Raw genomic sequence first — 17521 nt, 5'->3', positions numbered from 1 at the left:
GAAGTTTTTGTTTTATTTAATATCATTTCAGTGCATGCTTATGTTGAAGTGAGAATTCTAATCCACCTTTGTGACTGCGAATCTAGAATCTGGATGTGGTTGCTTTGGGTTAACACACAGTCAGAGGCATATCTTGGGAAAATAGCGCCTAGGGAAAACATTGAAATTGCGCCCCATGTCCAAACATATGACACCCATCTTTCGGGTAACTTTAACACAATATCAGCTGAAAAATGCAAGTCAAGCTTGTTAATCTTTTAATCTTTCAAAAACTATTTAGCAGTGGATGTAGCCAGACCAAAAAATGCTGGAAAACTACAAATTTCAGTATGCTGGGGCTCATGAAATATCCAGATACTATGTGGAGGTGTACTTGGAAAACTAAACAGAAGTGCCTGTCTAATTCTCTACTATGCATTGTAGCATCACTATTACACAAGTATTAAAAATAAATGGAGAATTTGACTTTTCCCAGAAACTCTGAAAATAATTAAAGGATATGCAGAGTAAACTGTGTCACTGCTTGGAATATATTCTAGTCTTTGAGAAAGACAGTTAAAATGAGAGAAAGAGAGCAAGAAACTCCCACTGGGCCTTCATACTAAGGTTTTCACACTGATTCGAAGACAAACTCACCATTAATAGTCATATTATTAAGACATCACATTTAACTCACTTATCACAAGAAGCAAAGTAAGAGCAAATGAATACAATCCTAGCTCATAAGCTTCAGCTCAGTATTCACAAGCCCTGATTCTCTGTACATAGTGCCAAACTAAATATGTGTACACTGACTTATATTATTATTATTATTTTAATTACCTGTAGCCCCTTTGGGGGGCTTCCTAAAGGCTGTGGGGGGGGTCTGCAAAGTTTCCCCCTCCCCCTGCTAGCCTCTAGAGCCTTGCAGGGACCATTTGAGCATGTGGAGTGACCATTAATTTTTTTTTAAAATGGCCACTAAAAACAAAATGGCCACCGTACATGCTCAAATGGCCTCTGCGAGGCCTGGTATGGCCTAGGGCGTCACAGAGGCCATTTGAGCATGCACGGTGGCCATTTTGTTTTCAGCGGCCATTCTTTTTTTAAAAATTAATTTTAAAAAATGGCGCCCCCCTTAGAGTGGTGCCCGGGGCACATACCCTGCCTGCCCCACCCTAGATACGCCCCTGCACACAGTATACAAGTATGATTACTTTTGTATGTAGTGCCTAATCTCTCGGGTGCCACACATTTTCTAATAAACTCTGAATTTAACTTCAGAGTTTGTAACTTTCCAGCTACCTGAGTGGTGGGTAATTAAGCCTGCATTGTTTAATGCACTACTCATTCATTAATGCAACTATCTCAATGTTTGACTTGTTTTCCTTTCTATGAAGCATGGTACTCTTTCAGGAAGGAGGCTAGCAATGTTTTTATGGCTAAACACAAGGAGAGGAGACAAGTAAGAGTTTCTCTTCTGCAAGAAACTATAGCCAAATATTGTGGAAGTATTGAATTGGATTGAGAATTGCATTTGTTAGTATCCTATTTAAAGTTAATCGAACACAGAAAATGGCATCGATACAAAGTGATATAAGGAATAACATTCTGAGGACAATCGGTTGCATGCCAGAATAACTTCCGTCATTTTAGGATTATTTTCTGGAATGTGTTTAATGCTTTTCTTTTCCTGAACCTTTTCTGCCAGAGGGGGCTGGCCAGTAGTGTCTGACTGGAAAGAATGGGATCCCTATCAGGCACTTATCCCAAATAATCTTCTCTTTGCTGGGCTTGATGTAAGTGAAGATTCAGGGTCCCAGGCCCCAGTCATAAGCAGGTACAATATACCAAGTGTGAGCAATAACCTACCAAAATATTGTGTGGACCTTTCTAGCTGGCTTGAAGAAACACAATTGTTCATTCTGTGTGCATGTGAAAACTTCTATTAATGCTTGCTTGTGGCTCCTAAAAGGATAGTACTAGCTAAGTAAACTTATTCTGTAATTTTAAAACATCACAGCATCTATAGCTTGAAGTTGTTTATGGGGTTCTTGTTCTGGATGGCAGAGTGTAGCTTCACTTCTGCATGTTTCTGGTGGCATTACTGTAGTTGTTGCTCATTTCTGTAGTTATTTAACTTCTTGGTGTTGTTATGACACTTGCTCATACATGTGTACACTGCCCACATGTGTACCTATGCTTTTAGATTGAGTTGGATGAATTATCTCAAAAAAAGAAAAGTAATAAAGCTTATTGATACAGCAGGAGCACAATGCAAATGTTGGCATTTGGCAACCTCACTAGCTGTTGTACAGAGAGTGAAGGCAGCTCTTAGGGACTATATAAGGAGTGGGGGGGGGGGTTAAAGTCTCTAATAGCCAAACAGCTTCCTTGGAGTGTGGGCAGAAAGAGAGTAGAGTAGAAGGGAAAGAGCATGTTGGTGGTTGTTCGTATATGCTGTTTAGTGTGCAATACCAAAGGGAGGGGGAGATGTTTGGGTCCTTCACAAAGGTTTTGCCAAAGGAGAGGCAATGGGGTGCTGGCGTCACACTAACAGCTGTTGGTATGATTCCTTGTGCTCTCTCATTAACAAGGGCAGCACTGGGGTTCTCAGGCAGTCAGGCACAAGGATTTGCCTGTGGCTACCTAACACAGAGAATATTCCAGTCTCAAAAGCTTTTATTAGGGGCTCTGCTCAGGACTAAGGTTTCGACTCAAGAGTTCAGAGGGTTCTCAGGCAGTCAAGCACAGAAATAATCCTGTAGCAGGCCCACATGGGAAGTGATCCAAAGGCTCTGGGTTCCAAGACCACCCAGGACAGGACAGAGCAGGTTTCTCCTCCAGTTGTCCGCGCAAGAAAAGCTCAAGGCTAATTATTTCAGTTCAGTAACTGAGTAGTGATTCTGAACTCCACAGTCCAGGGTACCAGCTTAGAGCTCAGTAGCCCAGTGATACAGCTTTAGAAGGAGAATGATGTGAGTGCAAAACAGGGACTCTGCTGGATGCTATCTCCAGAGCAGTAGCTGGCAGCTGGCCCTACCAAACTCCCACAGCCAGAGGCGTATCTAGGGAAAATAGCGCCTAGGGCAAGCACTGAAATTGCACCCCCCTGTCCAAGCATCTGACACCCATCTTTCAGATAACTTTACCCTAATATCAGCTGAAAAATACAAGTCAGGCTCGTTAATCTTTTAATATTTCAAAAACTATTTAGCAGTGGACGTAGCCAGACCAAAAAATGCTGGAAAACTACAAATTTCAGTATGCTGGGGTGCATGAAATACCCAAATACTATGTGGAGGTGTACTTGGAAAACTAAACAGAAGTGTCTGTCTAATTCTCTGCTATGCATTGTAGCATCACTATTACATAAGTTTTAAAAATCAATGGAGAATTTGACTTTTCCCAGATACTCCGAAAATAATTAAAGGATATGCAGAGTAAACTGTGTCACTGCTTGGAATATATTCTAGTATTTCAGAAAGACAGTTAAAATGAGAGAAAGAGAACAAGAAACTCCCAGTGGGCCTTAATATTAAGGATTTGACACTGATTCGAAGACAAACTCACCATTAATAGTCATATTATTAAGACATCACATTTAACTCACTTAACACAAGAAGCAAAGTAAGAGCAAATGAATACAATCTTAGCTCATAAGCGTCAGCTCAGTATTCACAAGCCCTGATTCTCTGTACATAGTGCCAATCTGAATATGTGTACAGTGACTTATATTATATTAATTTTTTTAACCTGTTGTCCCTTTGGAGGGGCTTCCTAAAGGCTGTGGGGGGCAGTTGCAAAGGTTCCCCTTCCCACCACTGGCCCCTAGGGCCTCGCAGGTACCATTTGAGCATGTGCAGTGGCCATTTTTAAAAATAATCTTTTTTTAGAAAAATGGCCACTGAAAACAAAATGGCCACCGTGCATGCTCAAATGGCCTCTGCAATGCCTGGCATGACCTAGGGCGTCACAGAGGCCATTTGAGCATGCATGGCAGCCATTTTGTTTTCGGCAGTCATTTAAATTTTTTTTTTTAATTTTACAAAATGGCACCCCCTTCAAGTGGCGCCCGGAGCACGTGCCCTGCCTGCCCTACCCTAGATACGCCCCTGCCCACAGCAGTATCACTGGGCAATGCTGCTGCCTGGATGACACACACAAAAGAATTGGGGAAATGGCATCTATTGTTAGGTTGCATCCCCTGCAAAATTACGAAGTCAGGTAGATGTTAAAGTCTGAAAAGGACAAAGGAGTCTGGGCCTGAGATGGGTGTGGGTGCATCTGTGGCTGTTCAGTGGTAGTGCAGGACAAAAGAGCTCTGTTGTGACTAGACTGCATAACTGCTTTGGGGCCCTGTCTTTGATTGCATTTTGAGGTGTCTGAGTAGACAAAAGGTTACTCCACTCACATGCTTTTTGCATTTGGTTTGTCAGGAACTCATACTCATGCACATGATTCACTGGGGGTATCTCCATGTTTGCCAGGTGGCTTTCCCACTGGTCTAATTTTTTGCATGACTCTGCTGCTTGATATAGCAGAGGCCACTTTTGTCTAGGGCACCAAGGCCTGAGTGCTTGCATTAACCCAGCAACTTCATAACAACAGAGTGGGTGGAAGAGGCTGTCTGCTAACTGTGGTTGTTCTATTTGATCTCTTCTTTAATATTGATTCCATAAGGGTGAAAGGCATTGTTCAGCAAATATGAAGACTTTTCAGCTTGTTGAGATAGTTAATCCACTAAACCCAAGTGGGAAAACATTAAATTCAGACATTACATTGGAACATGGTTTGTGACCTTGCCAGCCTTGAACCCTGAAAGGGTTTGTGTATTTTTAAAGGCTGGTGTACATGGACGCAAAAGTAAATGAGCCATTCAAACAGAGTTCCCAGCCTCAGTGCACACCTGACATTTTATGAATGTGACCCATTCTGATGCTTAAAAAGCACAATTTGTAGTCTCCAGTGTTGAGCAGTATGGATTGTATGTATGGGCTTATCACACAGAAAGACCTGTGTTACATCACAATTAAATGCCACTATGTGTGGGCATTGGTGGATGGGGCACGAGTGGGTACATCATCTCACTGAACACCTATGATATGTTCATTATATACACTTTTGTGAACATGTGCATGTACTTTAAAAGTTACATTGAAGAAAAAATTCCACCAGATGTGGCTTTTCCCATCATAACAGCATTATCTTGGGTAAAGAGGCAATGCCTGACATTCTTTCTTCCATGAAATTCTGACAGGTCTTCTGGATCTGGGCATGGACATCCATAGTCCTTAAAGACAACAGATTTGTGTTAACACCCATAATCAGTGAGCTATCTGAGTTTGGAAGCTGCAGCTCTGAGATCCATGAGCAGTTGGCCCACATGGGTGTAGATATAGGGATGGCTTTTGTGTAAGCAAAAACATGTGCTCCCACATCACATCTAAACTGTATCAATGATAGAGATTAGTTGTTTACAACTACCATACAGTTGCTTACTGTCACATATAAAGGGATCTTTATTCCCTTTTCATTTCTTAATCATAGATTACAATACAGTTAAGATGAGTTATTTTAACCATTACAAACAAAACATTCTATTGATCATAAAACTGAAACCATCTGTCAGATCTGCCTGACTGTTTGCAGACATCAGCTACATAAGAAGAGACACAGCTGAGATGCAACAGTTTAAAAACTGACCCTTTAGCTCTAGAAAACTATATGCTATGCTTTTGTTGTCATCGGATCACATATCTTGTAATTTTTAAATTGGCCATTTAAATGTTTTTAAAACTTCCGGTATATGCTGAAGTAGAATCCTCTGTTGTGGAAAAAAACAATCCAGTATTTCCTGAGTTATTAGCTTCGGAAGTCCCCATAATAACAGGTTAATCCAGGCAAATTGATGATAGTAAGACTCTAGACTTTTAAAGTTGAATTTTTTCAGTGTTTCCAGAAATCAACTAGTAGTTTTCTCCTGCATACCAGTTATTTGTCTTTGTGTCTTTTCATGGAAAGAAGCCATATTTTAGCTATATTAGAATACATTAAATTATAAATAATATTTTAGATATCAGCCATGCATGCTGTAGAAGGCTTTAGTGCTATATAATAAATAAATATACTTGCCATGATCCATTAGTGGGGACCTTCCCAGTCTCAGCTGTAGGAACAGCTTATGCCTGATGCTCTTTGTGGCATAGTTGATAATAGGACCTCACTGGTTTGCAGTTTTATGGATCAAAGCCAGAATAGACTGTGAGATTAAGCAACTTAAACAGAACATGGTTTTTTCCTGCTCTGTTTTTCAAGAGGAGCTAAGTAATTACACATGCTAAAGATAAGCTTTAATTTATTCCAGTCCATCTTAGTGCGGGGTGTCGGGAGGGGCACTAGATCAACTAACAAAGGTGAAGTGACCACATGTAGCTCTTCACACTGTTGAGTAACCCAATATGTTTGTGGCCAGAATAGCTTTCACTAGCATCCTCGGACTACATTTTTGCAATCTTCTGAAATCCTGCAGTTTAATTTGCCTGAGTTAGATGAGCAAGCAAGACTGAATTCAAATACAATATGAAGAGGGACAGAAGTATTAAGTGTGCTATAATCAATGCATAAGGTTTAAACCGCTTAGCACCCTTCCCTGAAAATCTGCTTTGGTAAGTGAGTCTGCTAATCTAGCTCTATCAAATTATCAGCATGGGACCAGACAGGTCATGAACTTGTAAATCCATATTCGGGGGTGGGGGGGTGGGGAAGTGGCTACTCCTAGTGTGCTTGAACCTGTTGGACCTTACACAAGGTAGAGACATGCAATTAGGAGCAGAAATGCTGTGGCCCATCCTGTTTTTAAAGTCTTGGATTCTAGCCTAAACCATGTTTACTTGGAAGTGAGCCTCGATTATTAGCATCAGAACTTAGGCCCAGTTCAGAATACATGCCAACCCTCAGTTACACTTACCTGAGATTGGCGTTTCTCATCGTCTGAATGTGGGAAAATGCCACAACCATGGTTCCGTTGCCACCTTCAAACCACAGACTGAACCCTCAGTTTGAAGTTTGGTACGTTGCTGGAATTGCAACTCTGCTGACCCCATTGTGTTGTTCGAATGCAGTAACCTGGGGAGAAGCTCCTCTGACAAGCATGTCCCCTCTCATATTAGAGCCAGTGGTTGCTGGGCAAGTGATGCACTCATTGGAAGAGGGAGGAGGAATTGCAGGTGGAAGCAATGGAATTGCAGCTGCCAGATCGTCTGTGGTATAATTTTTGGCTTCTGAGGTTAACCTCAGGTAAGCCAACCCACTGTTTCAGTTGTCATTCGAATGGGTCCTCAGAAACACTGGAAGCTAATAACATGAGCCTCTTAGGCCTTGTGTCTTTGTCATTTACTATATGTCTACCCATGGGTGCACATCCCTTCCCCCTCCCCTATAAGCATTTGAAGAGTTTACCCTCTCATGTGATTGAACTCCTCTCAACACATATTTCTCTCTCTTTGGCAAAACTGTCTTTCCTTTCTACCAAAACATTTAAAGTGAGGATTTGCCTCCTGCCTCATCTCTACAATGTGCCTGTCTGGATTCTTCATTCTGCATTCCCCAGTACTGGGCTTGTAAACAGTTGTGCTTTTGCGGGGGCTTGGGGGGGGGGTCAGCTAAGAATCACAAGGGTAATACTTGAAACTAGGTCCTTAAAAAGTTACTTGCCAAAAGCATATTTTTTACCGGGCCTTTGGTTCACACATGCCCTTATTTAATGTGTGGCATATAAAGGCTGTGGAAGAAATGATAGATTCAGCTCTTTCCTAGTTTACGATACTTTTTCTGTGTGGTCACGGGGAGCAAATTCCAGTTGACCAGCGTGGTTAGGCAGGCATTCCATATAAACTAGTGATGTAACCAACAGGCTACTTTGGGGCAGCTGGAGAAGGAGAAGATGCTCCCTCTTGTCTGGCCATTCTCTTGGGGACACACTAAACAAGACATATACTGTAAAGCATTATTACCCTGACATGCTTAGTTTTTTTTAGCTAATAACAGTAAGTTTGTCTTCCGCAAATTGAGGCTGCAAATGTGTGTGTGTGTGAGTGAGAGAGAGAGAGAGAGAGAGAGAATTAACCCCCTCATGGCCCTAGTCTTCAAGGTTTCCCAGTCCACCTGCTATTTTCCCTGTGGCAGAAACCTGCCATTGACACCAATGAGGGCTTCCCCCCCGCCCCCGAAATAAAATAACTGGGTTCTCCTTTGGGTCAGGATCATGGTGAGGGGATTTGAGAAAGTTAACCCTGCCTCCCTCTGGCACAGTACCAAGCCACAGGGACCATCTTTGCAGCTGCTATTGACTAAAATAAATTCAGCCTGGGCTGATCATTCTTTAAATGTAATGTGCAGTTTGTGAAAGTAGAGCAACTGATAGGATGGCTGATAGGAAGCTAGCAGAGAGTGAATTCAATTGTCTTCCCTTACTCCAGGGTACTTGTCAGTTCCTTAGAGAAGAAGAAAGCTTACAAATGAATATGCACTGATATCATCAATATGATGACAATCTTCGTTCTGCATATAGGTCTTATTTGGTGTATTTCTAAAGTTTGGGTATAATAACACATTCAACACTAATTTTTTAAAGTGTGCAGACTTGTTTTTAAAAAGCCCAATTCAGACTGGATGAATATTTCATAACTCTATATCCGGACTGGCAAATAAGCTTCTCTAAGAGAAGAAAGAGTGGTTCATGCCTATCCAAGTGCAATCAAACATCAGTATTACTATATAGGTTTGCTTTGGTCCTAAAAGCAAAGTCCACATGTGCTAAAAAGTCCCCTGACCATTAGGGTTTCCCAGAGGCACCTGTTTGGCCACTATGAGAAAGATTTTGTTGATCTATCTAGACCAGGCCTGCACAACATAAGGCCCCGGGGCCAGATCTGGCCCACAGGAACCTTTTTGCTGGCTCCAAGGTAGGAGTATCCATTAACAGGAACTATTAACAGCAAGATCCATGAAGAGCTCCAAGACTGCATGCCTAGAATTGGAGCTTAAAATCAACTGTGATTGAGGAAGAGGAGGAGATGACTTGATATTTATTTGGGGCTGGCATGCGCTCCAGGTGCCCCACTGACCGAGCAGGGATAGGGCCTATTTTATGGGTGCTCTCTTTGGTTAAAACTGTGGGTCCTTTGACAAAGGGGAAGATCCGTAAGTACTGTAACTAACAGTTGCTTCCATTAATGTTTTTAATAATTTTAATGTCATAATACACTGAAAATTGACCTCGGCCCGTGCAAGCCAAGTCATGGTTGGACTGGCCCACTGGGGCATTTGAGTTGTGCACCCCTGATCTAGACCAAACAGGAGCTCCTCTTATGTGCCTAATGTTTAATCTTGGGTGCCAGAATGGCCACCTGGGTTTATTTGGGTCTTGTGCACCATAATTCTATACATATTTACTAAGCAATAGGTCCCATTATATTCAATGGGGTTACTCTCAAGTAATTAAGTATAAGATTGCAGACTCAATTGCGTAATTCAGGAAGAGACAGAAATGTGCATCAAAAAGAGTGTAACTTGAGTAACTTGAACCTTTTTGACCCAAGAACAATAACATCACTCCATACTGCTGTCTCTCATCAAAAATTCAGTCATGAGTTTTCCATGTTCTGTACTAATCTCAGGTTTCATTGTATGTCTTTCTCTGTTATGGAATGAAGAGAAAAAGTCGTGAAGAAAAATGATCTGTAGAAAGTTAATCCACATACCTATTGTGATAGACAGCAGAAAACACTGAGGGAGTATATTTCCATGTAATGATGCTCTCTGAAGTATTGCAGACTTTATGACTCTCTTGCCTCATGAAAGGAGACAGCCAGCTTTTCACTGCATGTGCTGCATGGCTTTGAAATTTCTGTGGCATGATCTTTTTGTGTGTGTCTTCTGTTCTTTATGCCAATTTTAAATGAATACATGTTTCCATTGTTGGCAGCCTTAGTAATGAAGCCCTCTGTAGCTTTGCTACTGAAGAATTACCCAGCGCAAACAGACTTGCAGTGCCTCCAGAGGTAACAGCGTTGAGTCACATCTTGCATGAACAAGAAGAACAAGCTGTGCCTGACTTCCTGGGATGGGTTGAAGAAACAAACAATGGAAGCCAGCCTGTATCAGTGCCCTTGGTGGAATGCACTAAGGAATACACTGTAGTGAGTCTTACAAGTAGCTATGATGGTTTACCTGCCCTGGTGCCATATCCAACCTCTGTGAATGACAAACACACAAAAACTGCTCTTGCTGTATCTCTGGACAATGACTTAGATGCTAACCAGAATGCTGCCACTTTTGCAAGAAAGGATAAGAGAGAGTCAGGTAATTTCGGCTTGGAACTTAGTTCTTCTTCAGATGCTACTTGGTTGCCAGGAGCTAGAATTGCACAAGGCATTTCAAGTGAATTAGAGCCATTACAGCAGAGTGAACAGCTGAGTGACAAGAGGGAAGCAAATGTCATCCCATTACCCGAGAGTACAGAAGAGGGAGATTATGATACCACTCAGGAGACCAGCCAGGAGGCAGGAGTTTTGGAAGTGGGTCACGAGGAGCAGGCTGCAATAAAACTAGGTGGACAGATCACAGATGGTGTAGGCAGCCTGCTAATGAAAAAGGAAACCTTAATCCCAAATTATTCCACAACAGGAGGTTCAGACATTGAAAAATATGGAGCAGTTGTTGATGGTCAGAGTTTTGCTGAGTTCAGAGCCACCATCTATGAATGTAGTGGAAATTCAACCACAGGCAAAGGTGATGTACCAAAACAAGCTTTCCCTGAGAAAAGTGGGGAGCAGTTTGGGGCCTGTGCCACTGTGTCCAATTTGTCCCTTAGCCATTCAGATATGCCCCTGCAAACAGTGATAAAAGAAAATATCAAGGATTCTCTATCTGAAAATCAGTGCACACATCAAGCCACTAGTAAGAAAACAGAAACTCCGCTTGTCTGTGAAAGAGAAAATGACAATGCAGGTTTACTGGTAAACTCCAAGCCTCCCAGCAAGCCCCTGTCACCTAAGGAAAAGGAACTGCAAAAAGCTAGTACTACATCTGAGCACAAAATGGAGCAAGCTGACAGTGATGGAAGCACAACAGTTGAGCGTGTGACTGGAGAAACCATCACTCCATCTGACCCAGAAAATATTGTGAACTTTATGAAGGAAGATTCTGCAGTAGATAAAAGATTGTCACTGGGGGGAAATGGAAGAGACTTCACCAGCGAGAGTAGGCTTCCTGACTTTATCAAAAAAGAAAATACAGTACCTGAGGAAAATGATGACATTTCTTTGGGAGAGGGTAGAAGTCAGGAGAAAGTAGTTATAACAAGTCCTGTTACACCTGAAGGGACAAACCTTTCTCAGACAACATTATTGACCTTTGATATTAACGAAAGGCAGGACAGCCCTGATGCTAACTGGCATGATTACTGGAGCTCTCTAGTAAACAGTGTCAAAACTGATGCCAGTGGCAACAGTTTGAAAAGAGGCTGTGGTTCAGAATATAATCCTAATGCATCTGAAGAGAAATCACCTGAACAGCAATCAGAGAGTGAGAAAACAGCCACACATGAGAGAGAGGATAAAAGCCTTCTGTTTGTCGAAGCAGTCCATTTACCAGAGGAAGAATGCCCAAAGAGCTGTGAGCTTTTGAACCCCAATGCAGAAGACATAGCACTCAGCTCTCCAGCTTGTAACATGACAGAGGAAGTTAGTTTAGTAGATGTGCATGGTTCACTGCTGCTGTACTCTGAGAACAATGCTGTTATGCAAAATAAACGAGATGAATCCTGGGAACACACATTTGCAAAAAGAACTGAATGGGAGTTGGAAGGCAAAGCTATGCATGAAATAACATCTAAAGGGAATGCAGCATTTGAAGGAAAAACACCAGCTCATAAAGCAGAATTTGAGCATCAGGACTCAAAAGAACAGGCAGGGATTGCTGAATGTGATTCATTAGAAAAAACAAACATCCAGGCAGACACATCTTCATCTGAAAGCAAAAAGCATAGTCTAATATCGGACGACGATGCTGTCTCTGTACCTGTGACTGCTGCTGAACCAAGCAATGTTGAGGCTATGAAAGAAAGTAATGAAACTGGTCACAAGGAATACAAAACAGAAATGAAAAGCCAGGCAGATGATACAACTTTGGCACAGAAACCCCAAAGCACACTGGACTCCCTACAGCAGGAACAAGTGACTGAAAAAAATGACCAAAGCATGAAAGAGGATTATTCTGATAGCCCACCACTAAGCTCAGAGGATACTGGTTCTCAGCAACTGAAGTTTATTTTTGGAGACTTACATGATAGCTGCATTAGGCAGCATAATTATCCACCAATGAGCGATGATGGTGAAGCATCTTTAGAAACACTTCCAAGCAAGGATGTGGATGTACAAAAAAAGGCAGATCTTTTGATATCATCTTTGCCAGTGGAACAAAAAGAGAGCAGCAATCTCTGCAATAATCAACAGCAAAGTTCAAACACAGAACTCAAAACCCTTGAAACTGACCATCTTAAAACAGCTACAGGTTCTGATGAAGAAGAGCCTAATGGAACATGTCCCCAAAGGGAACATTCACTGGAGTTAAGCAAACCCAGTGACCATCAGGAGCAATGTGGAAGCGAAGTGGAAGTAATTGGAAACATTCTACCCAAACCCCAAACAGTATTTTGTGGGCAAGAGACAAAACCAAACAATCCCACAACTGTTGCAGATAAAAATGCCCTTTTGCCAAGTATTCTTGAATCCATGGGAGATGCTGTGCAAGACAGCAACTTCCAAGCTCTAATAGATGCAAAGGCAGAAAACAGCCCTCTTAAATGTTCCTTGTCAAGCAAGTTGAAGCAGGAGGATTCTAATTATTTGATTTCAGACAGTCTTCATGAAGAAGCAGGTTTTCATGATGTATTTGCTAAAGAATGTACCCTAAACAGGCAAACAGGTGGTTTATGTGGAGTGGCAGACAGCCCCAATAGAAGCAATATCAGTGCTGCAGAATGCATTCCAGGGACAGAGAAAACAGTCCCTGCCAGTGTTGTGCCACAAACTTTGCTGATGGATTTCAAAATAACGTGTGCAGAAGATGATTCTAAGAGCAGCAGAAATGACCTTGACCTGCCAAGTAGGACAACAGAACTGGCAGAAAAAACTTCAGATATAGAAATAAAAGAGGGTATGAGTTTAGTCGATGAAATAATCATGAAAGATGATGAACATGGAAAAACGAGTTTTGAAAGGGATGTTACTTTCATAACTGCTCAGGAATATCCTCCTGTGTTATCTGAATCCACTTCTAACAATACTTTGTATAGAACAGATAGTATTCAAAAGACTGAGTTTCCACCTGATGGCTCTCAAGCACAACTAACAGATCTTTCTACACTGGCACTTCCATGTGATCAGCACACCGGAGTGAGCCAGCAACCTACAAACTGCATGAATGATGGCATTGTGTGTGAATTACAGAGAGATGAGCTGGAAGTTACAGCATGCCAACATGTTGTAGATACCAGTTCTGATCTGCAGGTTTCTGCCGCTGCTGCTGCTTCACCTTTATGTTTAGAGGATACTTCAACAGAGAAAAGCACAGCAGATCAAATGAACCCTGAAGTACTGGATTCAGACAATATTCCTTCAAAGGCAGTCTCAGAATCTGGGAAAGAATATGTGCTTCCTAACCAAGGGTTCCATTCAGAAGAGACTGTGCAAGATTCTGTTGAGATGGGGCAGTTTGAAGGAAGTTTGTCACCATTTAATTTAAAGAAGCTGCAGACTGAGATCGCTGCAATTAAAACAAAAGGAGCAAACAGTGATGAAAACATCAAAGCCCAGCAGTGTGACAGCTCGGGAGAATCTCACGTCAGCTTTTCAAGCTTAGAAGAGAGACTTCTGAGCCTTTCATCTCTTGGTAAGCAAGCAGGCTGTAATGAGGGTATTGCAACAAATATTACCTGTACAGATGACAAGCACAGTGAGATCGTAAAAAACACAGGGAATGCAGAAAAAAGCAAATTTGTTTTTGTAGATAATGTTAGCATCCCCAAGATGGAAACAGATATTCCTAAGCAGCATGCAGAGACCTCTGAAAAGGAGTGTAATTTTCCCACTTCCAGGGCCTTCGGTATGGGCTTTTTTGATTTCAGGGAGCATATTAGCAAAATATTTGAGAAAACAGTTCGAAGTGCTCTGACTGCAGAGTTACCCCACCCTTCGGCTGAAAACAATGCAGGTGGCAGGGATAGCCCCGTGGTTAAAGAAATACCAGACTTTATGCAGGTATTGGAAGCTGTTGATGGAAGCAATGAAAATGAAGAACGAGATAGTAACCATAAAACAGAAGGATTCACGTTGCCTTTAGGGTCTGGGATTTTCAACAGAGCTACTCAAGAGAAGATAGTTCAGGAAGAAAAACCAGTGACAAGCATTCATGAATATTGTTTATCGGATACCTTTCCAGAAATGATCTCTATCAAGGAATGTTTAAGTGACAAATCTCAGATGAAGTTACACAGCAAGGTAAATAGCTCAAGCAGTAGTAAGATGAAGGTGGAGGAAAGTGAATGTGTTTGTGTTATAAATAGTGGCAATCAGATGAGCCTAGAAACACCTGAGCTACAACCGGCTCATTCTTGGAGCCCAGAAACATTGAATCTTACTCCTGCTTCTGACAATGAACTGTCTATAATGATTATTGCCGCTTCAGAAGATGTTCCAAAAACTGAGTTTGACAGTACTACTGCTGCAGAGGAAAGCAATTTAATTAGTCCAGGTAATGCAGAACCGGGTTTATCTAAAGAACAGCTAATACATTTTGAAAACCAATGCCATTTCCCAATGCCAAGTGGAGACAAGGACAACAAAGAAGGTGTTAACCTCACTGCTTTGCCAGCTTTGCCATCACTTCTAGATGACATTTGTGAGCCTAAAGTACAAACTGAACAGCCCAGGATGTTGCCTGGTGAAAATCTTTTGGACAAAAATGCACTCCAGGATGAAGCAGTGGTGCTGGATACCTTGGGAAGTACAAAATGCCTGCAGATGTCAGTAGAGGCTCAAGTCCAAAAGCAAGGACAGGGCACAGCAATACATGGGCTAATAGATTATTTGAAAAATGAAGTAAGCCCTGATGATTACTCCCCAGGTGACTGCAAACCAGAACCCAGCCGTGTGAGTAAGGGGTGTGTGGAAGAAGCAAATGACACCATGTTGAGCACAGAAGAAACAGAAGCACATATTTCTGTTGACACCCCTAAAACAGGTATTACAAGGACATTATTCACTGATGACGGTGACTCATCTAGGCAATCCATCGAATGCGATCAAGGGACTGATGCGAAAAAGCATTCAGAAGCTGTTCAAGGGATGGAGCAGGATGTGTGTCTTATGAGTACAGACACTGAAGTTTCTTCAGCTGCTCAGTGCAGAGAAGAGAAATTGGCACATGAGAAGTTCCTTCAGGATGAACAGGGAAAAGAATCAGCCACTTTGTTCAATGACCCTAAGCAAATTCTCTCCAGTGAACTTCAAAATATGTCCACAGAGGGATTATCTGAAGAAAGGTACAGTGCTTGTTTAAAATAAACTGTAAAAGATATTTGCCAGTGGGCTGAAATTCAAATCTGATAACATTTAATGGGGGGTGGGGACAGTGGAAGGCTGATTTCTTTATAGCATTGAGTTAAGCAAGGAATAGATTTTTTTTAAGCTTTCCTGAAGGAAAATGAATTCTTTCTATGGAATTTGATCTTATTTCAAGAAAATGTTCATGGATTGATGCAGGGAGGAGTGACATAGACTGGAACTGGTGAAGAGCTGTGGTTTCAGCAGCTCTTTCCACATATTTCCTAGCTCTGAAATGTACATAAAAATATATTTTGTGATTTGTAAGGTCAGGTAAATCAGATTTGTCAACTGTCATAAGTAAATCAGATTTGTAGGTACCCCAAAACATTGGCACCTAAAAATCAGTCAAAATTTGCAGTACAGGAAGCTACAGACTTTTTTTTTTTATAGGTACCTGTTCTTACTTATCCTAGTGCTTTGCTCTTATATTGTTTGGAAAGTTAACTTGGAATACTCAGACTTGTTACTAGAAGGTTCTCTAGTATTCTGCAATGCCTCATTGACTTATTACTTTATTATTTGGTAACCCATAATCAGTATCTCATAGGACATTTGGTTAATTGAGGCTGCAGTTAATAGTGGGGAAGTAACTTGCCTAGGGAGCAAGAGAATGCTGGTTCTAATCCCCGCTAGTATGTTTCCCAGACTATGGGAAACACCTATATCAGGCAGCGGCAATTTAGGAAGATGCTGAAAGGCATCATTGCATACTGCTCAGGAGATGGCAATGGTAAATGCCTACCAAAGAGAACCACATGGGTATGTGGTCGCCAGGAGTCGCTACCGAGTTGATGGCACAGCTTTACCTTTACCTTCATTTGGGACCGGATTTGTGAGATTTTTAATCTGGGATTTGCATGCCCAGGATATTTAGGTGCCTAGTTCTGCCCCAGAGGAAGCACCTGGGACTCATTAAGAGTTCAGTTATGCTCCACAGCAAGGGGAGAAGGATAACAGCCAAAAGACAACACCCAGTAGCAAAAGAGAAAGGTAGATGGATATCTAAAATATGCAAAGTTTGTCTAGGATTGTGGGAGAATTATTTTTTAAAAGTCTCTATGCCTACCAGATTTGAAGCAGCAGACTTTTCAGGATCATCACTCTTAGTGGGAGTCTATGTCATTAGAATAGCTTTGTCACATTTGTGGGAGAGAATTCCTGGAAACAACCATCAATGTGGGGTGTCAATTAAAAAACCCTACTTTTTCTTTTTACCAGGATTGCAAAGAGTGCTCAACAGTGGAGCTTGGTGGTTGTTTTGCAGATTTCCCTCTATAATGAGTTAGGAGTGTTTCACCTCAATAAACAGAATCAAGTATGTAAAATAAATATGCTGACAGTAACACAAGTGCAGGTGAGAAATGTAAGAAACCTGCATTAAGTGTTTTACTTTGTAGTACTGTAAGTAAACTAATTAAGTACTAAGTGTTCACAGTTTACAAAATGACCCTTGTTCAAATGCAGTTGAACTTGGAAAGTTTTTATTCTATACTTGGTGTCCCCAGTTACAGCATTCAGCAGATCTTTTGATTCATGGCCACTTTTAATAATAAAGGACAAATTATTTTGTTTGTTTGTTTATTCAATGTTTATACTGCCACACCCATATGGTTCTAGGCAGCTCACCTAAATAAAACAGATAAAAACAAAATAAATAACCCATTAAAAACAATTACAATTAAACAATTAAAAACCTTTTAAAGGCCACTAAAGGCCAAGCTAAACAGGTGTGTTTTGGAGCTCTTTTGAAGCTGGTACAGATCTTAAGCTTCTCTTATCTATAGAGGCTTAAGATCCTAAAACACAGTTGTGTTTGAAGGCCTATTGCACCTTGCATTTCTTCCTGCTACTCCGCCAAGGAGATACTTCCT

General features: G+C 41.4%; 1 protein-coding gene across 11 annotated transcripts in view; it reads left to right on the top strand.

Moving 5' to 3' along the window:
• TACC2 (transforming acidic coiled-coil containing protein 2) overlaps positions 1-17521 on the top strand; it is a 272500-nt gene that overhangs the window by 49252 nt on the left and 205727 nt on the right. For 8 of the 11 annotated variants that reach the window (XM_053309039.1, XM_053309041.1, XM_053309037.1 and 5 more), the window contains exons 4-5: positions 1691-1819; positions 9968-15586. The exons of 2 other annotated variants lie outside the window; for them this stretch is intronic. In XM_053309039.1, the coding sequence (XP_053165014.1) occupies positions 1691-1819; positions 9968-15586 (5748 nt within the window). The remainder of the gene's footprint in view (positions 1-1690; positions 1820-9967; positions 15587-17521) is intronic. One more of the 11 variants, XM_053309040.1, reaches the window with a different exon arrangement.

The sequence above is a fragment of the Hemicordylus capensis genome, chromosome 3 (genome assembly GCF_027244095.1).
Source record: "Hemicordylus capensis ecotype Gifberg chromosome 3, rHemCap1.1.pri, whole genome shotgun sequence".
In the NCBI taxonomy this organism is placed as follows: Eukaryota; Metazoa; Chordata; class Lepidosauria; order Squamata; family Cordylidae; genus Hemicordylus; species Hemicordylus capensis.
This window is presented reverse-complemented; position numbering and strand designations above follow the sequence as displayed.